The sequence below is a fragment of the Lampetra fluviatilis genome, chromosome 37 (assembly GCF_964198595.1).
Source record: "Lampetra fluviatilis chromosome 37, kcLamFluv1.1, whole genome shotgun sequence".
Lineage (NCBI taxonomy): Eukaryota > Metazoa > Chordata > Hyperoartia > Petromyzontiformes > Petromyzontidae > Lampetra > Lampetra fluviatilis.
Window position 1 is genome coordinate 9,451,191 of NC_136311.1, and position 24,992 is coordinate 9,476,182.

Consider the following 24,992-nt stretch of genomic DNA (forward strand, 5'->3'; position numbering starts at 1 on the left):
TCTGGGTGGTTAAAAGCTGAACGCGCTAACCAATTGCACCACAGAGACAACTCAACGACGCCACTTGCTGTTCCATGTTTAAGGAATTAATACAGGTAGGAACAACAGTTCCACACTGCCCACCAGGGATTATTTGTCTGTCTGTCGTGCATAGCCACGCCCTCGATTTGTATTTCATAGAGCACTTCGGGCGGGCTCAGCACCACGTGACGCGCCGCGTCACACCGATCGCACGAATGCGCTGTCCAACCAAGTTCCTACCTGCCCACTCCGAAGGAACGTGTTGACATTCGCTGTCTTAAAAAACAGATTTAGAAGAGACTTTCTGCAAGAAAAAAACTCTACGAAACCTCGTCCCTGGGTGGGCTTGAACCACAAACCTTTCGGTTAACAGCCGAACGCGCTAACCAATTGCGCCACAGAGACAGCTACAAGAAGCCACTTGCTGTTCCCTGTTGAAGGAATTAATGATAATCGCTGTCTTATAAAACAAATCTAGAAGAGACTTTATGGAAGAAAAAACTCTCCAAAACCTCGTCGCTGGGTCGGCTTGAACCACCAAACTTATGGTTAACAGCAGAACGCGCTAACCAATTGCACCACACAGACAACTGCAAAAAAACTATTGATGTTCCATGTTGAAGGAATTCATGACATTCACTGTCGTAAAAACGAATCTCGTGTTGACTTTGTGAGATAAAAATACACTTTCAAACAGCAGCTCTGGGTGGGCTTCAACCACCAACCTTGTTGGTCAACAGCTGAACCTGGTCACCAATTGCGCCACAGAGACAGCTACAAGGAAGCACTTGTTGCTGTTCCATTCTTGAGGATTAATGACATTCGCTGTCGTAAAAACGAATCGAGTATTGACTTTGTGAAATAAAACTGGGTCTCTGGGTGGGTTTAAACCACCAACCTGTCAGTTAAGAGCTGAACATGCGAACCAATTGCACCACAGAACCAGCTGCAAGAAGCCACTTGCTGTTCCATGTTGAAGAAATTAATGGCATTCGCTGTCTTATAAAACAAATCTAGAATAGACTTTCTGCAAGCAAAAAAAGCTCTCCAAAAGTTCGTCCCTGGGTGGGCTTGAACCACCACCCTTTCGGTTAACAGCCGAACGCGCTAACCAATTGCGCCACAGAGACAACTCCCAAACGCGACTTGCTGTTCCATGTTTAATGAATTAATGACATTCGCTGTGAAAAAAACTAATCTAGTATTGACTTTGTGAAATAAAAATACACTTTCAAACAGCATCTCTGGGTGGTTAAAAGCTGAACGCGCTAACCAATTGCACCACAGAGAAAACTCAACGACGCCACTTGCTGTTCCATGTTTAAGGAATTAATACAGGTAGGAACAACAGTTCCACACTGCCCACCAGGGATTATTTGTCTGTCTGTCGTGCATAGCCACGCCCTCGATTTGTATTTCATAGAGCACTTCGGGCGGGCTCAGCACCACGTGACGCGCCGCGTCACACGGATCGCACGAATGCGCTGTCCAACCAAGTTCCTACCTGCCCACTCCGAAGGAACGTGTTGACATTCGCTGTCTTAAAAAACAGATTTCGAAGAGACTTTCTGCAAGAAAAAAACTCTCTGAAACCTCGTCCCTGGGTGGGCTTGAACCACCAACCTTTCGGTTAACAGCCGAACGCGCTAACCAATTGCGCCACAGAGACAGCTGCAAGAAACCACTTGCTGTTCCCTGTTGAAGGAATTAATGATAATCGCTGTCTTATAAAACAAATCTAGAAGAGACTTTATGGAAGAAAAAAACTCTCCAAAACCTCGTCGCTGGGTCGGCTTGAACCACCAAACTTATAGTTAACAGCAGAACGCGCTAACCAATTGCACCACACAGACAACTGCAAAAAAAACTATTGATGTTCCATGTTGAAGGAATTCATGACATTCACTGTCGTAAAAACGAATCTCGTGTTGACTTTGTGAGATAAAAATACACTTTCAAACAGCAGCTCTGGGTGGGCTTCAACCACCAACCTTGTTGGTCAACAGCTGAACCTGGTCACCAATTGCGCCACAGAGACAGCTACAAGGAAGCACTTGTTGCTGTTCCATTCTTGAGGATTAATGACATTCGCTGTCGTAAAAACGAATCGAGTATTGACTTTGTGAAATAAAACTGGGTCTCTGGGTGGGTTTAAACCACCAACCTGTCAGTTAAGAGCTGAACATGCGAACCAATTGCACCACAGCACCAGCTGCAAGAAGCCACTTGCTGTTCCATGTTGAAGAAATTAATGGCATTCGCTGTCTTATAAAACAAATCTAGAATAGACTTTCTGCAAGCAAAAAACTTCGAAATTTCGTCCCTGGGTGGGCTTGAACCACCAACCTTTTGGTTAACAGCCGAACGCGCTAACCAATTGCGCCACAGAGACAGCTACAAGAAGCCACTTGCTGTTCCATTTTTAAGGAATTAATTAAATTCGCTGTCTTAAAATCGAATCTAGTATTGACTTTGAGGAATAAAAATACACTTTCAAACAGCGTCCCTCGGTGGGCTTGAACCACCAACCTATACACTTCACAACAAAACACGCTGGCCAAATGCGCCACAGACAGTTGAAAAGAACCAATTGCTGTTCCATGTTGAAGGAATTAATGATATTCGCTGTCGTAAAAACGAATCTAAAATAGACTTTCTACAAGCAAAAAACTCTCTGAAATCTCGTCCTTGGGTGGTTTTCAACTACCAACCTTTCGGTGAACAGCTGAATGTGCGAACCAATTGCACCACAGAACCCGCTGGAAAAAGCCACTTGCTGTTCCATGTCTAAGGAATTAATGATATTCGCTGTCTTATAAAACAAATCGAGAAAAGATTTTCTGCAAGCAATAAAACTCCCCAAAACCTCGTCCCTGGGTGGGCTTGAACCACCACCCTTTCGGTTAACAGCCGAACGCGCTAACCAATTGCGCCACAGAGACAACTCCCAAACGCGACTTGCTGTTCCATGTTTAATGAATTAATGACATTCGCTGTGAAAAAAACTAATCTAGTATTGACTTTGTGAAATAAAAATACACTTTCAAACAGCATCTCTGGGTGGTTAAAAGCTGAATGCGCTAACCAATTGCACCACAGAGACAACTCAACGACGCCACTTGCTGTTCCATGTTTAAGGAATTAATACAGGTAGGAACAACAGTTCCACACTGCCCACCAGGGATTATTTGTCTGTCTGTCGTGCATAGCCACGCCCTCGATTTGTATTTCATAGAGCACTTCGGGCGGGCTCAGCACCACGTGACGCGCCGCGTCACACGGATCGCACGAATGCGCTGTCCAACCAAGTTCCTACTTGCCCACTCCGAAGGAACGTGTTGACATTCGCTGTCTTAAAAAACAGATTTAGAAGAGACTTTCTGCAAGAAAAAAACTCTCCGAAACCTCGTCCCTGGGTGGGCTTGAACCACCAACCTTTCGGTTAACAGCCGAACGCGCTAACCAATTGCGCCACAGAGACAGCTACAAGAAGCCACTTGCTGTTCCATGTTTAAGGAATTAATTAAATTCGCTGTCTTAAAATCGAATCTAGTATTGACTTTGAGGAATAAAAATACACTTTCAAACAGCGTCCCTCGGTGGGCTTGAACCACCAACCTATACACTTCACAACAAAACATGCTGGCCAAATGCGCCACAGACAGCTGAAAAGAACCAATTGCTGTTCCATGTTGAAGGAATTAATGATATTCGCTGTCGTAAAAACGAATCTAAAATAGACTTTCTACAAGCAAAAAACTCTCTGAAATCTCGTCCTTGGGTGGTTTTCAACTACCAACCTTTCGGTGAACAGCTGAATGTGCGAACAAATTGCACCACAGAACCCGCTGGAAAAAGCCACTTGCTGTTCCATGTCTAAGGAATTAATGATATTCGCTGTCTTATAAAACAAATCGAGAAAAGACTTTCTGCAAGCAATAAAACTCCCCAAAACCTCGTCCCTGGGTGGGCTTGAACCACCACCCTTTCGGTTAACAGCCGAACGCGCTAACCAATTGCGCCACAGAGACAACTCCCAAACGCGACTTGCTGTTCCATGTTTAATGAATTAATGACATTCGCTGTGAAAAAAACTAATCTAGTATTGACTTTGTGAAATAAAAATACACTTTCAAACAGCATCTCTGGGTGGTTAAAAGCTGAACGCGCTAACCAATTGCACCACAGAGACAACTCAACGACGCCACTTGCTGTTCCATGTTTAAGGAATTAATACAGGTAGGAACAACAGTTCCACACTGCCCACCAGGGATTATTTGTCTGTCTGTCGTGCATAGCCACGCCCTCGATTTGTATTTCATAGAGCGCTTCGGGCGGGCTCAGCACCACGTGACACGGCGCGTCACACGGATCGCACGAATGCGCTGTCCAACCAAGTTCCTACCTGCCTCCTCCGAAGGAACGTGTTTAACTGAGTGGAGCTTGAAACCATTAAAATGATTAGGTGATAAGTCAACAATCCCAAAAATATTCCTAATATTTCGATTTAAAGCTTTCGTGAGTGCAGGGATTAATATTCTTCTTGGTTCTTTCGGTAAAGTCACGTAGAAGGGAAATAATAAAAGAATGTAGCATTTTTTTATTTCATTATTTCCCTTCTACGTGAATTTACCGAAAGAACCAAGAAGATGAATCCCTGCAGTCACGAAAGCTTTAAATCGAAATAAAAAGTATGTTGAATTTATTTTCTTTTATTATTTCCCTTCTACGTGACTTTGCCGAAATAACCAAGAATATATATTCCTAACACTTCGTTTTACGTGTTCAGTCGTCAATGTGCGGTGGGAGGGCTCACAAGCAGCACAGATTTGGTCAGATCGTCATACGGCCTAACCGGGGGAGAACAAAGCTGGCCTCCAAACTAAGGCTGTCGGTCTCGAGCAGTGGTTCTTAACCCAAGGGTGCACACACGCCACCCCCTCGGGGGTACGAGATGCCCTTTCTGAGAACCGAAGTGGGTGCAATGCTGCAATAAAGGTTATAAGAACCAAATGGTGTGCAGACTGCATCGCCAGCTGTCGGCACGGTAGTCGAGCAAAGGTCGCCTTCGCATGTTCCGTGGGACGTAACGATGCAAGGCCGGGCAACTGGGAAGCCCCTGCCGTGATTTTGCCCAGACCGCTGGTGTCGGAGTGGCACTCTGGCCCTCACCCGGCATTCCACCTCGAGGACATGTTGGTGAATGTGCTATAACTGAAAGAAGAACGTCCTGTGGACGGTGACATCGACTCGACAAAAACGACTGATTTTCGCCTCGGTTACAAAGCCAGATTTGTGCATGAGCAACAAGAACACACCCCTTACTAGACTGTTGAAACGAGTGCTCAGAGAGAAGCACACGTTGGCGATTACAATTTAACGTCGGGGTGATGCAGTTATCACAAATGCACACCCGGCTTTACCTTGACTTTGCAATGATGATGGCCCCGCCAGAAATAGCCGGTGGATGTTATAAAGACCTCGTGATACAACGTGCAACAGTCTGATAATTGGTTCTTTACCCTTCTATCTGGCAACAAAAACTGACACCTTTTTACAAGGAGTCATGTTTGCATAGACCGCAATACCTGCAGTCATAATACAAACAAAAGAACATAACTCTGATAATGTGCACTGTCCTTGAAGTTGATTGGTCCACACCCGAGACAGCTTTCCTTAGAGCCTAGTCTCATATGGGTTGGACCAGATGACGCCAAAAGGCGCACAACTCAAAGACAATGCACCATCAGAGTATGAGAGCTCGGGGCAAGCATCTACACTATGGGAACCTCATTTGCCAGTAAAAATATGATAATTGGTTCTTTACCCTTCTATCTGGCAACAAAAACTGACACCTTTTTACAAGGAGTCATGTTTGCATAGACCGCAATACCTGCAGTCATAATACAAACAAAAGAACATAACTCTGATAATGTGCACTGTCCTTGAAGTTGATTGGTCCACACCCGAGACAGCTTTCCTTAGAGCCTAGTCTCATATGGGTTGGACCAGATGACGCCAAAAGGCGCACAACTCAAAGACAATGCACCATCAGAGTATGAGAGCTCGGGGCAAGCATCTACACTATGGGAACCTCATTTGCCAGTAAAAATATGATAATTGGTTCTTTACCCTTCTATCTGGCAACAAAAACTGACACCTTTTTACAAGGAGTCATGTTTGCATAGACCGCAATACCTGCAGTCATAATACAAACAAAAGAACATAACTCTGATAATGTGCACTGTCCTTGAAGTTGATTGGTCCACACCCGAGACAGCTTTCCTTAGAGCCTAGTCTCATATGGGTTGGACCAGATGACGCCAAAAGGCGCACAACTCAAAGACAATGCACCATCAGAGTATGAGAGCTCGGGGCAAGCATCTACACTATGGGAACCTCATTTGCCAGTAAAAATATGATAATTGGTTCTTTACCCTTCTATCTGGCAACAAAAACTGACACCTTTTTACAAGGAGTCATGTTTGCATAGACCGCAATACCTGCAGTCATAATACAAACAAAAGAACATAACTCTGATAATGTGCACTGTCCTTGAAGTTGATTGGTCCACACCCGAGACAGCTTTCCTTAGAGCCTAGTCTCATATGGGTTGGACCAGATGACGCCAAAAGGCGCACAACTCAAAGACAATGCACCATCAGAGTATGAGAGCTCGGGGCAAGCATCTACACTATGGGAACCTCATTTGCCAGTAAAAATATGATAATTGGTTCTTTACCCTTCTATCTGGCAACAAAATATGAGACTAGGCTCTAAGGAAAGCTGTCTCCGGTGTGGACCAATCAACTTCAAGGACAGTGCACATTATCAGAGTTATGTTCTTTTGTTTGTATTATGACTGCAGGTATTGCGGTCTATGCAAACATGACTCCTTGTAAAAAGGTGTCAGTTTTTGTTGCCAGATAGAAGGGTAAAGAACCAATTATCATATTTTTACTGGCAAATGAGGTTCCCATAGTGTAGATGCTTGCCCCGAGCTCTCATACTCTGATGGTGCATTGTCTTTGAGTTGTGCGCCTTTTGGCGTCATCTGGTCCAACCCATATGAGACTAGGCTCTAAGGAAAGCTGTCTCGGGTGTGGACCAATCAACTTCAAGGACAGTGCACATTATCAGAGTTATGTTCTTTTGTTTGTATTATGACTGCAGGTATTGCGGTCTATGCAAACATGACTCCTTGTAAAAAGGTGTCAGTTTTTGTTGCCAGATAGAAGGGTAAAGAACCAATTATCATATTTTTACTGGCAAATGAGGTTCCCATAGTGTAGATGCTTGCCCCGAGCTCTCATACTCTGATGGTGCATTGTCTTTGAGTTGTGCGCCTTTTGGCGTCATCTGGTCCAACCCATATGAGACTAGGCTCTAAGGAAAGCTGTCTCGGGTGTGGACCAATCAACTTCAAGGACAGTGCACATTATCAGAGTTATGTTCTTTTGTTTGTATTATGACTGCAGGTATTGCGGTCTATGCAAACATGACTCCTTGTAAAAAGGTGTCAGTTTTTGTTGCCAGATAGAAGGGTAAAGAACCAATTATCATATTTTTACTGGCAAATGAGGTTCCCATAGTGTAGATGCTTGCCCCGAGCTCTCATACTCTGATGGTGCATTGTCTTTGAGTTGTGCGCCTTTTGGCGTCATCTGGTCCAACCCATATGAGACTAGGCTCTAAGGAAAGCTGTCTCGGGTGTGGACCAATCAACTTCAAGGACAGTGCACATTATCAGAGTTATGTTCTTTTGTTTGTATTATGACTGCAGGTATTGCGGTCTATGCAAACATGACTCCTTGTAAAAAGGTGTCAGTTTTTGTTGCCAGATAGAAGGGTAAAGAACCAATTATCATATTTTTACTGGCAAATGAGGTTCCCATAGTGTAGATGCTTGCCCCGAGCTCTCATACTCTGATGGTGCATTGTCTTTGAGTTGTGCGCCTTTTGGCGTCATCTGGTCCAACCCATATGAGACTAGGCTCTAAGGAAAGCTGTCTCGGGTGTGGACCAATCAACTTCAAGGACAGTGCACATTATCAGAGTTATGTTCTTTTGTTTGTATTATGACTGCAGGTATTGCGGTCTATGCAAACATGACTCCTTGTAAAAAGGTGTCAGTTTTTGTTGCCAGATAGAAGGGTAAAGAACCAATTATCATATTTTTACTGGCAAATGAGGTTCCCATAGTGTAGATGCTTGCCCCGAGCTCTCATACTCTGATGGTGCATTGTCTTTGAGTTGTGCGCCTTTTGGCGTCATCTGGTCCAACCCATATGAGACTAGGCTCTAAGGAAAGCTGTCTCGGGTGTGGACCAATCAACTTCAAGGACAGTGCACATTATCAGAGTTATGTTCTTTTGTTTGTATTATGACTGCAGGTATTGCGGTCTATGCAAACATGACTCCTTGTAAAAAGGTGTCAGTTTTTGTTGCCAGATAGAAGGGTAAAGAACCAATTATCATATTTTTACTGGCAAATGAGGTTCCCATAGTGTAGATGCTTGCCCCGAGCTCTCATACTCTGATGGTGCATTGTCTTTGAGTTGTGCGCCTTTTGGCGTCATCTGGTCCAACCCATATGAGACTAGGCTCTAAGGAAAGCTGTCTCGGGTGTGGACCAATCAACTTCAAGGACAGTGCACATTATCAGAGTTATGTTCTTTTGTTTGTATTATGACTGCAGGTATTGCGGTCTATGCAAACATGACTCCTTGTAAAAAGGTGTCAGTTTTTGTTGCCAGATAGAAGGGTAAAGAACCAATTATCATATTTTTACTGGCAAATGAGGTTCCCATAGTGTAGATGCTTGCCCCGAGCTCTCATACTCTGATGGTGCATTGTCTTTGAGTTGTGCGCCTTTTGGCGTCATCTGGTCCAACCCATATGAGACTAGGCTTTAAGGAAAGCTGTCTCGGGTGTGGACCAATCAACTTCAAGGACAGTGCACATTATCAGAGTTATGTTCTTTTGTTTGTATTATGACTGCAGGTATTGCGGTCTATGCAAACATGACTCCTTGTAAAAAGGTGTCAGTTTTTGTTGCCAGATAGAAGGGTAAAGAACCAATTATCATATTTTTACTGGCAAATGAGGTTCCCATAGTGTAGATGCTTGCCCCGAGCTCTCATACTCTGATGGTGCATTGTCTTTGAGTTGTGCGCCTTTTGGCGTCATCTGGTCCAACCCATATGAGACTAGGCTCTAAGGAAAGCTGTCTCGGGTGTGGACCAATCAACTTCAAGGACAGTGCACATTATCAGAGTTATGTTCTTTTGTTTGTATTATGACTGCAGGTATTGCGGTCTATGCAAACATGACTCCTTGTAAAAAGGTGTCAGTTTTTGTTGCCAGATAGAAGGGTAAAGAACCAATTATCATATTTTTACTGGCAAATGAGGTTCCCATAGTGTAGATGCTTGCCCCGAGCTCTCATACTCTGATGGTGCATTGTCTTTGAGTTGTGCGCCTTTTGGCGTCATCTGGTCCAACCCATATGAGACTAGGCTCTAAGGAAAGCTGTCTCGGGTGTGGACCAATCAACTTCAAGGACAGTGCACATTATCAGAGTTATGTTCTTTTGTTTGTATTATGACTGCAGGTATTGCGGTCTATGCAAACATGACTCCTTGTAAAAAGGTGTCAGTTTTTGTTGCCAGATAGAAGGGTAAAGAACCAATTATCATATTTTTACTGGCAAATGAGGTTCCCATAGTGTAGATGCTTGCCCCGAGCTCTCATACTCTGATGGTGCATTGTCTTTGAGTTGTGCGCCTTTTGGCGTCATCTGGTCCAACCCATATGAGACTAGGCTCTAAGGAAAGCTGTCTCGGGTGTGGACCAATCAACTTCAAGGACAGTGCACATTATCAGAGTTATGTTCTTTTGTTTGTATTATGACTGCAGGTATTGCGGTCTATGCAAACATGACTCCTTGTAAAAAGGTGTCAGTTTTTGTTGCCAGATAGAAGGGTAAAGAACCAATTATCATATTTTTACTGGCAAATGAGGTTCCCATAGTGTAGATGCTTGCCCCGAGCTCTCATACTCTGATGGTGCATTGTCTTTGAGTTGTGCGCCTTTTGGCGTCATCTGGTCCAACCCATATGAGACTAGGCTCTAAGGAAAGCTGTCTCGGGTGTGGACCAATCAACTTCAAGGACAGTGCACATTATCAGAGTTATGTTCTTTTGTTTGTATTATGACTGCAGGTATTGCGGTCTATGCAAACATGACTCCTTGTAAAAAGGTGTCAGTTTTTGTTGCCAGATAGAAGGGTAAAGAACCAATTATCATATTTTTACTGGCAAATGAGGTTCCCATAGTGTAGATGCTTGCCCCGAGCTCTCATACTCTGATGGTGCATTGTCTTTGAGTTGTGCGCCTTTTGGCGTCATCTGGTCCAACCCATATGAGACTAGGCTCTAAGGAAAGCTGTCTCGGGTGTGGACCAATCAACTTCAAGGACAGTGCACATTATCAGAGTTATGTTCTTTTGTTTGTATTATGACTGCAGGTATTGCGGTCTATGCAAACATGACTCCTTGTAAAAAGGTGTCAGTTTTTGTTGCCAGATAGAAGGGTAAAGAACCAATTATCATATTTTTACTGGCAAATGAGGTTCCCATAGTGTAGATGCTTGCCCCGAGCTCTCATACTCTGATGGTGCATTGTCTTTGAGTTGTGCGCCTTTTGGCGTCATCTGGTCCAACCCATATGAGACTAGGCTCTAAGGAAAGCTGTCTCGGGTGTGGACCAATCAACTTCAAGGACAGTGCACATTATCAGAGTTATGTTCTTTTGTTTGTATTATGACTGCAGGTATTGCGGTCTATGCAAACATGACTCCTTGTAAAAAGGTGTCAGTTTTTGTTGCCAGATAGAAGGGTAAAGAACCAATTATCATATTTTTACTGGCAAATGAGGTTCCCATAGTGTAGATGCTTGCCCCGAGCTCTCATACTCTGATGGTGCATTGTCTTTGAGTTGTGCGCCTTTTGGCGTCATCTGGTCCAACCCATATGAGACTAGGCTCTAAGGAAAGCTGTCTCGGGTGTGGACCAATCAACTTCAAGGACAGTGCACATTATCAGAGTTATGTTCTTTTGTTTGTATTATGACTGCAGGTATTGCGGTCTATGCAAACATGACTCCTTGTAAAAAGGTGTCAGTTTTTGTTGCCAGATAGAAGGGTAAAGAACCAATTATCATATTTTTACTGGCAAATGAGGTTCCCATAGTGTAGATGCTTGCCCCGAGCTCTCATACTCTGATGGTGCATTGTCTTTGAGTTGTGCGCCTTTTGGCGTCATCTGGTCCAACCCATATGAGACTAGGCTCTAAGGAAAGCTGTCTCGGGTGTGGACCAATCAACTTCAAGGACAGTGCACATTATCAGAGTTATGTTCTTTTGTTTGTATTATGACTGCAGGTATTGCGGTCTATGCAAACATGACTCCTTGTAAAAAGGTGTCAGTTTTTGTTGCCAGATAGAAGGGTAAAGAACCAATTATCATATTTTTACTGGCAAATGAGGTTCCCATAGTGTAGATGCTTGCCCCGAGCTCTCATACTCTGATGGTGCATTGTCTTTGAGTTGTGCGCCTTTTGGCGTCATCTGGTCCAACCCATATGAGACTAGGCTCTAAGGAAAGCTGTCTCGGGTGTGGACCAATCAACTTCAAGGACAGTGCACATTATCAGAGTTATGTTCTTTTGTTTGTATTATGACTGCAGGTATTGCGGTCTATGCAAACATGACTCCTTGTAAAAAGGTGTCAGTTTTTGTTGCCAGATAGAAGGGTAAAGAACCAATTATCATATTTTTACTGGCAAATGAGGTTCCCATAGTGTGCAACAGTCTGTTAATGGTTAAGCGGCCTTGTCATTGCGCGAGTTAAGAGATTAGAACATTGATCTGTAGCATCTTCCCAGGCCTTGCTGATAACACTGTAACAATTTGTTTGTTCCTGGGTAGTCAGTGTTATTTCCTATTTTGTAGGATGGTACAGCGGGGAAAAGAGAGCCATGAAATTCGCTATCCCAAGAATTTGGTGGGAACCCACTGTCCACTCAAGCAACTGCTACTTCTGCACGGTGGACCCTTCCAAACATCGGACTGGCAAGAATGCACCTATCCAGACCTTCATCCATCGCCCCGGTGCCACACTGCCATGAGCTCCCTGTACCCACTCCTTCAGAGAGAGAGCAGCCGTCTTTAGCAGAGAGCAGCAAGTCAGAGAGCGAGGAAAACGTAGATCCAGGTGACAATTTCAGAGGTGGAGCCGAGGAGAGAACCCCATACTACCCCCACCAAAAAGACCTCAACGACATGATCGGAGATCTTGGTCTCACCAAGTCCAATGCCGAGCCTTTGACGTCTAGGCTCATGCAGTGGAACTTGTTGGATAAAAGTGTGAAAGACGCAGATCAGAGGAAGCGTCACCAATCTTTTTGCAGCTTCTTCACCCGTCAAGATGGGCTCTGCTTCTGCCTCAATGTGACCAGTCTGTTCGAGGCAATCTGAATCGCCTGTAACCAGAAATAGTGGCGCCTCTTCATTGACAGCTCATCCAGGAGCCTCAAAGCCGTGCTGCTCCATAATGGTAACAAGTACCCGTCTCTTCCCCTGGCTCACTCGGTGCACCTCAAAGAGGATTACAACAGCATCAAGACCTTGCTGGACGCCTTGAAGTATGATGAGTACGACTGGGAGGTCATCGGAGACTTTAAAATGGTGGCATTCCTGATGGGTCTCCAAGGCGGTTTTACCAAGTTTCCCTGCTATCTTTGCCTTGGGGACAGCAGGGACACCAAGGCAAACTACCACAGGCGGGACTGGCCACAGCAGACAGAGTTCTCAGGGAATGTCAAGTGGAAGCCACTTGTGGACCTCCAGAAGGTGCTGATGCCACCACTGCACATCAAATTGGGCCTTATGAAACAATTTGTCAGACCTTCAAGACTTCTTTCCTAAGCTGAGGCAAAGGTCGAAGCCGGTGTCTTCGTCGGACCACAGATAAAGAAGATCTTGGAGTGCAATGAATTCCCCAAGAAGCTCACTGGTAAGGAAAAAGCGGCTGGGAACAGCTTTGTCGCAATGGTTCGTGGCTTCCTGGGCAATCACAAGGTCGAAAACTATGTGGAGCTGGTTGAGACTGGTGAAAAACTATGGCACAATGAGCTGTAGGATGTCCCTCGAAGTCCATATCCTTGATGCTCATCTTGATAAATTAAAGGAGAACATGGGAGCTTACTCGGAGGAGCGAGGCGAGCGCTTCCACCAGGATATACTGGACTTTGAACGCCGCTACCAAGGACAGTATAACGAGAACATGACGGGAGACAATTGGGGGCTGATTCGTGAACGTGATTTACAGTATAATAATAAATCTCGAAAAACTACTCACTTCTAAATCTGTTGTAGTCATTTTGTATTACTTTAGTATAAATACATGTTAATTTTGATTCATGTTGTTTTTTTACTGTGTGAACGAAGATACACATTCACCCGTTTTATCATTGAAAATAGATACATTTCAAAATATCACTGTCCTGGTCACAAAAGCAAAGTTTGTGGGGAATAATAGCCATTTTCTATACTTTTTAGGCATAAGCAATTACGAAATAACACTTACTACCCAGGAACAAAAATTGTGTTACATAGTGTAATTAACAGATCTCGGTGGGTTCCTACCTGGTTATATAAAGGCTAACGGTTCAGGCAACTACTCTTCATCAATAAATGACATAGGGACAGATAGATGACAAACATTTCCAAATACAGATAATTATTTTACTGTGTTCATGGTATTTCGATCACATTCAAACAGCACTAGCAATTGCTCTAATTACACCATTAAATGCAAAAAAGCATTATGCAACAACGCAAATGATTAACAAGTGAAAGTGTTCTGCATCAAAGGTTATGATTTGAAAGGCCACTTGCAAAGGGAATGATGCATGCACACGTAGTGTAACCTTTAACACTATTTTGAAAAGCCACTTAGCAAATTAGTCTTCCCTTAATTTTAGATGTACTTTTACCAATTATTTTTTAATTGTGCTACTTATTCTTACATCTAGCAGCACCGCAAAGGTTGCCTTTCACAATCCCCACGACCGCCTTCTATTAAGGGCAACAGTCTTGACTTTAGAATCTGCCCAACATCCATGAAGGAGCTTTCTAATGCAAGCAATTTCAACCCTCGCTTCATCTGTGCTCGTGTGCCAAGTGAAGTTCTCGTCGGTTTTGTTTTGTTTCATTTCTGGTGGAACGTGGCATTTGAAACCGGAATCTCAACGGCACCAGTTCCAGTGGTTCTCTTCCACGGGTGGAGGACACACTTTCGTGTTCACGAGCCATTCCTCGTTCCTCAAATTGAGGTTTTCCTTCACTTTGTTGCAGGATCGATTTGTGAAATTTCACGTGAATGCATCGAACCTATTTCTACCAAAGACTAGCTTCATGCGGTTTGAAGTCCTTCGTACGCGGCTAGACATGGAAACACCATTGTGTGTTCTGTATTTGCTACTCGGCAGGCAGCAATCTCGTGAGGTTTTCCTTAGTGAGACATTTTCTTGGAATGCATCTACTCCCGCACAAAGTGACGTAAACCTGCATCTAAAATATAATTTCCACACGCACGTGGTCTTGCCCTCCCCCAACTCGTTGAATCGGCATCAAACTTGAACCATCTTTGTGTTTGCAATCCTTCGGAGCGTTGGACTGATGTTCACCACATACCAGATAACTTTCCACCAGACCAATGAAAATCAGTACTCTGGGCACGGTGCTCACACATAAGCCAGAGTCGTTGACCCCTGCCTCAAGCAAAGCCCCCCCCCCCACAATAATCGGCACCTCTCTCAACCTTTTTCATTCCACGGCACACTTTCCAGCTATCTAGATCTTTGCCGCGTACCAAACCAAAAAACAATCACTGCGGTGGGCCTGGATGGGTGTTGAGAGGGCCGGTGGTGGGCGCTTGACGGCTGTCTCCTGCCGTACTGCGCCGTGATCAGTGGAGTGCGCAGAGACGGTGGGAGGTGAGGGCTGGGGGTGGCTGGATAGGCCACTGAACGGCACGGAGAGGTCCGTCTGTCCCAGTTTGCAAACAGAGATATTTTCACCCCTAGAATTCCGAAAATACCACAGGCACAACCTGGGAATTTTTCACAGCACGCCGGTTACAAAGCTCTCCTAATGTCCAGCGTGCAGAGCAAAGGGCTGCTGCTGCCTTTTACCACGACAATACACCAGCATGAACTCACAAAACTTAGCTGCGGTAGACTTTGGTCATTCTTTTAATCAAACATGTTCCACGTTTTATTCGTTGCGAAGGCAGCATGGCCTAGGTTATATCACTTGCCACACTTGAATGCGATCGAGTTGCAGTTTTAACGAGACATCCACAAATGGTGGGGGGGGGGCCCCCTTTGCTGGCCTGTGAGCAATTCTGGTGTCTTGACAAACCAAATTCACTGTTTTGAATCACCTTTTTTTGCTCAAATAAGTACCGGTGCATCAATTAAGATTGTTTTGAAAATTAAAAGAATGAATAAGGAAATGTGTATATCCTGCATGTATCATACACTGCTCAAGACTAGCGAATAAATATGCTGAACATGACAATTCCAATCCAATCAGACGGCTCGAATCAGGATGCAACTGTAGAACCCACGTTGATAAATCATATTGGCGACAGTGTGATGTTAAAGAACACCAACTACGCATTGGGAATATGGGAAGTTTTTAAAAACATTGATTTTAATAAGTTATTGTTTCCAAATCATTCATGGAATCTCGGTGATTTACAAGTGACTTTTGCAAGTGACAAAACCCAGGCTATACCGATCTCATACAGACTGGAGTCTGGCTGCCTGGTGCAATAACCCCCGATCGGTACCGTTTGTCCCAAATTATTATCAAGAGAGACCGAGGGTTAAAGATTACATTTGTTTCAACACAATTCAGCGCCCCCCCTCACTCCGACACAATAACCTTACACGTGACAGTGACCCATAAGTGCCTGATTATTATTCATATTTAAATGTTAACAACAAAGTTTGATGACGTACCTTTGAACGGACTTAGGGGCATTTCCTCTCAACGGTGCTAAGACAAAGTGCTGTGCGTAAACTCATGCCAGTCGCCTGACACCCGTGCAGCAAAGGCTGCCGGGGTAGCTTTTAAGTGTGTCTAGAGGTGGTGTTCACACATTCTGCTGTTTTACCCCACGAAGTGAATGGTGGTGGACGGTGTAAACAAAGACGGGGAAACAAATATCACAAAATAATAGAGTATTTTGGGTGAGATCGATTAAATATAAATGTGTCGTTAGACCAGAAACGCCACTGTACTCGAATTGTAAATGTTGTGGGTTTACTCTCTAACACATCGGTGTGCTGTTCTAGTAACGAATGGCACGTTTTGTTTACGTGACAAACATTACTAATTGGCTGTGTCGGGTGGTGGCAGGTTTAACGACACATTTATATTTACGCGATCTAACCAAAAAATCCCCCTGTATTATGGATATTATTGGTCGCGAAAGCCTACATTTTAAATATCACACATTAGAAATGTCTATGGCCACGAATTTCATATATACAGCTTACATACACAGTGCTTGAACAATGATCGTCATGGTTAGACAAAGTCACAACATTATTTTACATATGCTATGTACACTAACAGTAACCTTTGCCTTGAGCGTTACTGACGGCACTGTTGCACATGCGTACAGGTGACTCGTATCGATGGCAAGTTACAAATCAATGAAACACAACTTTCCGAAAGAGAAAAATCCTGAGAAGAAACGATTTACGTACGCGTGTTCCCCGAGCACACCGTGAGGCGGTATTGTAACAAAAATAAAACAAAGGTCTCTCTGCACTCCAGGTTTAGTTCGCGCAGAGCGGCATATTCCTGGTCGACTGCTCGAGGTTGAGTGATCGGATTTTCCTGCTCTCACACCTGGAGCCTGATGGGCAACACATTCGGGTGCAATTCCCAGAGAGTCCTCCAATGAGGGGGGGCAAAGCTAAATTAAGGGGAGAGTTTTTGGTGATTTTCATAGTTTTCTGAAAAACCTCATGCCAACAATTATAGTGCCGGATTTTCCTAGTAGCTACATGTGTAGTAGCTATATGTGTAGTAGCTACATGTGTATTAGCTACGGGCCCCAAACTTTCAAGGGCCCAGTGCTATAAATGCTTTCAAGCTATCAATTCTGGTTCAGTGATTCTGCACTTGCTCTATTATGATAGTACTATACCGCCTTCAACTTTAATGAACGACTAGGTGTTTAAGGTTAGCGATTTGTCATTATCTGGCTATACAGCAAATGAAACAATACAATTACTTTACTATGCAAGTTAAAAATGTGTGTTTTAATGTTTTATTTTTTATTTAGGGCCCCTTTATAACATATCCTACAGGCCCCGCACTAGCTTAATCCGGCACTGCAACAATTTCAATTCAACAAAAGTGCACCATTTAATACTGAATCGATAACTTTGTTACAACACAAACGGGAAGCTATCTTCTGCGAGTCCGATCTCAATGCATACGCACAAATCTCTCACTTCTTCAGACCTCACTGCAGCTTAACTCCTCTCACGCCTCCTGCTTAGCACCTTGCTGGCTTTGGCCACGTGGCCCACGTGGTCAAGCTACAGTGCGCATATGGATGCTGTGATCGTTCAGAACGTGGCTCAAAATATTAAACCAGATTCTTAATCGTCCCGTTCATAATCATTTGGTCATAAGATACCGGAAATGTTGCCTTCAATGACCAGATGTTCCAATCCCTGATTTGTGCTTACTGTTGGGGATGGTTGCTCTTGGGCAACACTCGTCAGGTAGCTGTGGTGCTGGTAGTTGTGTTGGCGATAATGCCGGGAGTGTTGATCTTGTTGCTGGATGTTGTGGTGCTGTTAATCGGTGATGCTAGCGGTGGTGTTGATGCCGATGGCAGAGGTCGTGCTCGTGTTAGTTGTTGCAAGTGCTGGTGGTGCTGCTTGTGGTCGGTAGTGCAGGAGGTAGTAGTGCTTGTGGTGCTGCCGATGGTGGAGGTTGTGGTAGTGCTGATGGTGTTGGTAGCCCTCACTAGGTGGTTGGTAGCGCACCAGGTATTGGTGGTGCTATTAGTGCTGGCTTTGGTAATTATTGTGATGCTGATGTGGAATTGGTTGTGGCGCTGGAAGTGGTGGTGTTAGTGGCTAGTAGTGTGTTGCGGTTTGTAGTGCAGGACGTACTGTTGCTAGTGGTGGTTATGGTGTTGATGCCGATGCTGTTGCAGGCGCTGGTGTTATTTGTTGTCAGCGGTGCCGGTGGCGGTGAGAGTGGTGGGCGCCGGTATTATTTGTTGGCAGCGGTGCCGGTGGCGGTGAGAGTGGTGGGCGCCGGTATTATTTGTTGGCAGCGGTGCCGGTGGCGGTAAGAGTGGTGGGCGCCGGTATTATTTGTTGGCAGCGGTGCCGGTGGCGGTGAGAGTGGTGGGCGCCGGTATTATTTGTTGGCAGCGGTGCCGGTGGCGGTGAGAGTGGTGGGCGCCGGTATTATTTGTTGGCAGCGGTGCCGGTGGTGGTGAATGGTGGGCTCCGGTGTTATTTGTTGGCAGCGGTGGCGAGAGCGGCGAGGGGCTCCGGCGCCGCTTTGGGGGCCCACGCGTCGTCAGGGCAGGTTGATGCCGTGCTGCTGCAGTTTGGAGCGAGCGGCGCCCGGGAGCCGGTAGGTGCCGTCCGCGAAACCGGGCCCGACCATGCCGCTCCGCTGGGACGGGCTCACCTGGAAGAACACCTCCTGCGCCGGCGTCTGGGCGCCGTACACGCACGCCGTGCTGCTCCTGGTTCACAGCGCGCCCAACCGGGAAGGGGGGTGGGGGGACGTGCAGCGTTTAACGTTTCGTTCTAATGGCAGCGTGTGAAGATAAAGGCGCGGCCCTGTAATGACTTGGTCTCGGCCACTGCTGGCAGAAGGGTCTCCACCAGAGGGAGCTCGCGAAGGGACAGTGACCCACTCTTCCACACTGCCCAGACGTCTTGGGAGGAGGAGGTAGGCGGCGTACCCACATTTTACCCCGTCGCACAGTTGCTGCCATATGAATATACTTGCCCCGGGCACAGGGATGTGGAATTTCCCCAACTAACTCAGTGTGAAAAAGGAGACTAGCACCATCCCACACTTGTTTTGAGCGACAAACCACTTTATGTTTTTGATACAGAGTAACTCGCGATTTCTTCCTAACATTCTTAATGCCAGCTCAGTGGCATGAGCTTCACGCAACCCCAGAGCACAATGCCCCACCTACTACCTGAGTGTTATCTCCGTGATGGCTGGAGAACGTCGGAACTCGGAATGCATGAGGGAGGCAGCACGGCACAGATCCCGCTCTGGCGTGGACGCACCTGTGCAGACACAAGCAGAGCAGAGGGAAAGATGCCCCTGTGTAGCCTACTCAGACTTGTGGGACAAGTGCTGTTCGCGAGAGCCAATGAAGGCTGGAACAGCACACAATGGGGTGGGGAGGCGAGCACCATGTCCAGCCACCTTTGTCTCCACGGTGGTGATGCTTATTACACACCACACATTTCAGGCTCAGTCGACCTAGGGGAGGACCACGATCGGTTCACATATCAACGATGTTCACTGCGAGCGAGAATCGAACTCGGGTCGCCGGGTTCATATGGTAGTGCGCTGACACTACGGCTACTGCTTCGCACACGTACGTACATACATATACAAAGATCCCCGTATAGCCTTGACAGACTGTAGGGGCAAGTGCTGTTAGTGCGTACATATACGCACACTCACACACACACCTCCCGGGTGGCCACTTCTATGGTAAACTAGACTTCAATATTAAACTAGACTTGTAAACTGGACTTCCATGGTGAACTGATATTCTATGGTAAAATGGACTCCCATGGTAAACTGCAGATGCCTGGATATCGCACGCACATGCGTACACAAGTATAAACAGATGAACGTGCACAGCCGAGTCTGCACACACACACACGCGCGCGCGCATGAGCGCACACGTGAAAAAACGCATCCATTTCGCCGATGTCTGCGCGCTGTCATTTTCACGAAACGTCACGCGCGCGCGCTTGTGAGCGTGCGCGTAGCCTCTGCCGGTCTGCGTGATCGGTGGTGACGTGACCCCCCGCGTGGCTCGGACGCCACCCCCGCTGCGAGCGACGCGTCGACTTGGACGTGCAACCCCCCCCCCCCCCCCCCAATGCAGGAGATCAAATTGGCAAATAAAATCTCAATAAATAAATGCACATGCACGGCGATCACACGTCAGCAGCGGACGCAGCGATGGCAGATGACATTTCACACGCCGTACAGTGTCACACGTACTCTCCATTTTCACACGGCGTCTTGAAATTTAGTTGCGTTTGCACGCCATTTCAATCCAAATCGGATTGGATTTTTTAAATCATATTTTTACTGCAAGCTTGCTCATAGATAATAAACACAATGCATGTACAGTTGCGTATGATAATACAATACCGTAACAGCCCACTGAGATACAAAATCATTTGCCAAGAAGATCGCGGTAAAAATATTAATTTTTCTAAGATATTCGTGTTTAAGTCAAATACAAAATGTGAAACTTAATATTCACACAGCTAAAAAAATATCTTTTTATGGGATAATTGCAATCAGTGGCTAAACTGCCTGCTCGTTAATTGCATGATAAACAAATCACAATGCAAAATGCAAATGGCTGACTAAAATGTTAATTGCTCAGCATTAGAATGGACACGTGAGACAAAACTGACATGAAACAACAATGCATCAATTATTTGATTAAAATAGATAATTATATTCATGATACACATATGGTAGAGGGCGAATCTATTATTTACGATTCATGCAAAGTTGATGCAAATAATGTGCAAATGTACCCGAGGGCTAGGGTAACGATTGAGACAGAAAACAAGAGGCAGTACAAAAAAAAGAGGCAAAGAATATATACACAAACAATACAGACAAAAGAGAGACAAAGAATAGATTTTGTGGTGGTCCATTGTCACACACCCACAGGCGTTGTGACCGATATAAACGTTGCACCCGTGGCCGTACACCACGAGGCAGAGGTCGCAAACGGGTTTTGATTCCTTACCCGTACCCGGCCGCACCAGGGTCGCAAACGGGTACCCGTACCCGGCAGTACCCGTACCCGGCCGGGTACGGGTAGGGTACGGGTATCGGGTACCCGATTGCGACCTCTGGGATGAAGCCATGTTGCAGGCGCGGGTGGGTTGATTCTAGGAACTTGAATTGTGAGAAGAGACAAGACGTTGGGAAATGAGTGACAAACAGTTACTCACCAGTGACTCACGGTCTACCCGTACCCGGCCGCACCAGGGTCGCAAATGGGTACCCGTACCAGTACCCGGCCGGGTACGGGTAGCCGGGTATCGGGTAGGGTACGGGTATCGGGTACCTGGTTGCGACCTCTGCCACGAGGGGAAGGGGTGTAGAATCGAGCACGTCGTGCATGGGGAAATAGCAAGCATCAGGATAGGGATTACCGGGATGGAAGTCTCCAGAAAGGACAAACAGGGCACGGCTCAAGAGGAGCGGCAGGAAATGGAGGAGTGGGGGGGGAGAAGGAATGACCAGGCCAAGATGTTGGGGGATGAGAGTGTGATGATGATCATCAGAATATGTATTTATACTGGAAGAATCCGATGAGCAATGAAGCTCTTTATCACAGATGTCCAGTAACCTCGTGATGACAATGAGAGGGAAAGAGAAGGAAGGAGTGAGCATCACGGAGCAGCGTCTGTTTTCTGAGGGGGTGGGGTAGAGGGGAGGGGTTTAGAGTGGGGGTGGTGACACAAATGTCAAGTGATTTACAGAAGACTTCTTATTCAGATTTAGATATATATTATACATAAAATGTGTAGATCATTTGACTTATCGTTGATTTTTGGCTTCAGGTCAAATTATGTTCTGGCCAAATATGGGCCATCACGACCCTCCACCAGCAAACACAGCTGGGTTGGAGGGGGAAGAGCGCCTTGACAAAAGCTTAAATATACGCTGCCAAGCCTGGTGGTGTTCATTCAGACACTGTCTTTACGACAGACCTGTTCTTCACCCGAGGACGGCTGCTTGCGTTGTGACTGAAACGTTGTGAGAATTATTTTATTATGTTTTATTTTATTATTTCCCTTCTACGTGACTTTACCGAAAGAACCAAGAAGATGAATCCCTGCAGTCACGAAAGCTTTAAATCGTCAAGGATTACTCGCAACGTTACTCGATCGGGAAACGAAGCGACTGTCACCCCCCCCCACACAGCGAAAAACTTAGAAGGACGTTTGGTGGGAAAGAAAAAAAAGACTCGGTGAGGATTTCCTGAATTTGTGTAACCATGATAATGATAAGAAAATAAGGGATTACCCCCCTTTGTATGTTTAGAGAAATATCACTTCATAATCCCCCCCTCCCCACAGCTATTTGACCCAAATACTGCCCTCCAGCTAAGTGAAAAGGTGTTTAGTTTTGCATGGCTTCGACATTTGTCCATATTTGGCCGGCAATGTCCTTCCATGCCAACAAAACAAAATCACGAATGCACACCGACAGGGACAATACGGCGTTTGTCTTCAGGTTGATGGACACAACACTAAACCAAACAAATCAGCTGGCAACTATCCCAAATTCAGCCGCCTTACAGACTCTTAGGGAAAACGCTGCGAGCTGGCTTGGGACACGGAGGGGGCGAAAAACACAATTCTGTACCTTGGTCTTTCCCAGTGCTCGTGTCTTACGCATTGCAAAGAGTCCTCACTCGAGGCCGAGGTTCCCCAGAGGGATGACCATGACAGGTGCAGATGCCACTTTCCACGAACGATATCAAATGACCGGGAATTGAAGCGAGTGCACCGGCTTCAGAATGCATTGTGCGCAATCCACTGCAGTGCCGTTGAGCACACAACAAACACGCGGATCCCCCCCACCCCATGTGACCTTTAACAGACTGCTGGGGTGTTATTTGGGAGCACCGATGAAGGCCGGCACAGCACCACGAAGAGGTGGGGTGGCCAACATCACACTCGGCCACCTCCGTCTCCCCGGTGCTTATGTTTTACACCGCACCAGTTACTCATTTAAAGGCTGAGCAGACCTAGGAGATACCCAAACCACAGTGCTGCTATACGTGTTCCCTTGCACGGTAAACATGGTCACCGCTCCAAGAACGTACAGTTCTTAAATGCATGCATAGTTATCTCGAGTCACCCCCTCTTAGTCATCGTATGCCTGCATTGCCAAGTACTGCTGACATGTGCCTATTACAAATGTCACGGGGACACCCACGGGTAGCGCAGCCAGAGCCGATCCAGATGTGTCAGAAGCTGCTGCTGACACACGGAACCAAATATTACCTGTTCAGTAGATCGGCGCACATTAGTGCTGTGTCGGTGTGCGCTGGTGTGCGCTGCTGTGCACGGCTAGGAATTCAACCTCAATAACATCACCGCTCGGATGAAAGCAAGAATGCTTTGTTCACATCACCAATGAACGCTGCCTGCACGGAATACAAAGACAAAAGATCTCCCATATGGCCTTAACATACTATTGAGGCAAGTGCTGTAAAACGAGCGCTTATGAAGGCCGGAACGGCACACGAGGGGGTGGGTGGGCCAGCACCACGCCCGGACGGCCTTTGTCTCCCGAGTGGCGATGTTTACACACCGCACTGGGTACTCATTTGAGACCGAGTAGACCTAGGGGAAGCTCAGGACCGGTTCAGATATTCGTCACTGGTGTTGGCCGCGAGCGGGAATCGAACTCGGGTCGCCGGGTTCGTAGCGCAGCGCGCTAACTGCCACACTACCGCTCCCCACGCACATGCGTGCGCAGTCGCACACACAAACACACACACTCAGGTAGTGCTAAACCTCAAGGAAGACAACGACCGAACCCTGCCAAACAGATGGACCCCTCTGCATGTCGACACCATGGCACAGACAATTTTTTATTGAGAGTCCAGGTTGGGCGGGGTGGGGGGGAACGGTTTTGGAACCTTGCATCCCTCCGCTCCCCAGACGCAGCAATTTGTTTCCTTCCTCCGGTGGAAGACAACAAAAAATGAGAGATGGAACCCAAAGAAATATGCTCCGTAAACAACCCCATACCCTCAATCCATGCCGCTCCTAATTATACCAAACGTGGATTTCATGGTGTGGAGTTCTCCCCGAGCCCTTACATTTCCAGCTTTTTGATGTGCCCTTAATGAATCCATAACTGAAGAGTGCAAATTAAAGTAATTAGCACGTGCAATAAAAAAAAAACACCCAGCGTGCATTTGTATGACATTCATCCGAACCACTTCTCTGGCTCAAATTAACAGCTTCCGTAGCTTCCAGGCGGCCAACACTTGGCACAGGGAAACAACGGTTCAGTGTGGATCTCACGACTGGCAATCATGACAGTCGAGTGCCGATTGGCTTGCTCTCAGCATACTCAAAGCTAAGAAATGTAGCAAATCCATGACGATATACGGCGAATCTGGTGGCTCTCGTGCTCTGACGCGCAATTCGTTGACCACGATTCATTGCGTTCGACTTAAAAGCAACATGGGTTTGCAGACATGAGGGTGCTATTTGTTGTTCATCAGGAGCATGGGGCGCAGAGTAATGATTCACCCCCTCCGCGATTTGATTAATTCTCACAATTAGGGGTCACGATTCAGTTCATTCCGTCTCATTTGTAGTCTATGCACATTTAGAGCCCTCAATCGATTCGCTGATGGACGAGGGGCCTACCAACGCCGTGTGGATCAAGGCGGTTATTTGACCGTACTTCACCTAGCCATTCATCGCGGGTCAGAGCAAGTGGGGAAGCACAGAGATGGAAGCACAGAAGCACAGTCCAACAAAGATTTTGCTTCACTGCCCATCAGATCGCCCCACAGCCGATAACAAAA

At 46.1% G+C, this 24,992-nt stretch overlaps 1 protein-coding gene and 7 non-coding genes across 11 annotated transcripts in view; all 8 read right to left on the minus strand.

Moving 5' to 3' along the window:
• Positions 1-352: 352 nt before the first annotated feature.
• TRNAN-GUU (transfer RNA asparagine (anticodon GUU)) lies at positions 353-426 on the minus strand. The gene has a single exon. It is a non-coding gene; the product is annotated as a tRNA-Asn (tRNA).
• A 651-nt stretch (positions 427-1,077) lies between these two features.
• Positions 1,078-1,151, minus strand: TRNAN-GUU (transfer RNA asparagine (anticodon GUU)). The gene has a single exon. It is a non-coding gene; the product is annotated as a tRNA-Asn (tRNA).
• A 465-nt stretch (positions 1,152-1,616) lies between these two features.
• Positions 1,617-1,690, minus strand: TRNAN-GUU (transfer RNA asparagine (anticodon GUU)). Its single transcript has one exon. It is a non-coding gene; the product is annotated as a tRNA-Asn (tRNA).
• Positions 1,691-2,339: 649 nt separating this feature from the next.
• TRNAN-GUU (transfer RNA asparagine (anticodon GUU)) lies at positions 2,340-2,413 on the minus strand. Its single transcript has one exon. It is a non-coding gene; the product is annotated as a tRNA-Asn (tRNA).
• A 476-nt stretch (positions 2,414-2,889) lies between these two features.
• On the minus strand, positions 2,890-2,963 carry TRNAN-GUU (transfer RNA asparagine (anticodon GUU)). Its single transcript has one exon. It is a non-coding gene; the product is annotated as a tRNA-Asn (tRNA).
• Positions 2,964-3,428: 465 nt separating this feature from the next.
• TRNAN-GUU (transfer RNA asparagine (anticodon GUU)) lies at positions 3,429-3,502 on the minus strand. The gene has a single exon. It is a non-coding gene; the product is annotated as a tRNA-Asn (tRNA).
• A 476-nt stretch (positions 3,503-3,978) lies between these two features.
• Positions 3,979-4,052, minus strand: TRNAN-GUU (transfer RNA asparagine (anticodon GUU)). Its single transcript has one exon. It is a non-coding gene; the product is annotated as a tRNA-Asn (tRNA).
• An 11,290-nt stretch (positions 4,053-15,342) lies between these two features.
• The window catches only part of HPS4 (HPS4 biogenesis of lysosomal organelles complex 3 subunit 2), a 70,121-nt gene continuing 60,471 nt past the window's right edge, over positions 15,343-24,992 (minus strand). For all 4 annotated transcript variants that reach the window (XM_078873802.1, XM_078873804.1, XM_078873801.1 and 1 more), the window contains 2 exons: positions 19,353-19,446; positions 15,343-18,884 (listed from right to left, as the gene is read on the minus strand). In XM_078873802.1, coding sequence (XP_078729928.1) covers positions 18,713-18,884; positions 19,353-19,446 — 266 coding nt within the window. In that variant the 3' untranslated portion in view covers positions 15,343-18,712. The remainder of the gene's footprint in view (positions 18,885-19,352; positions 19,447-24,992) is intronic.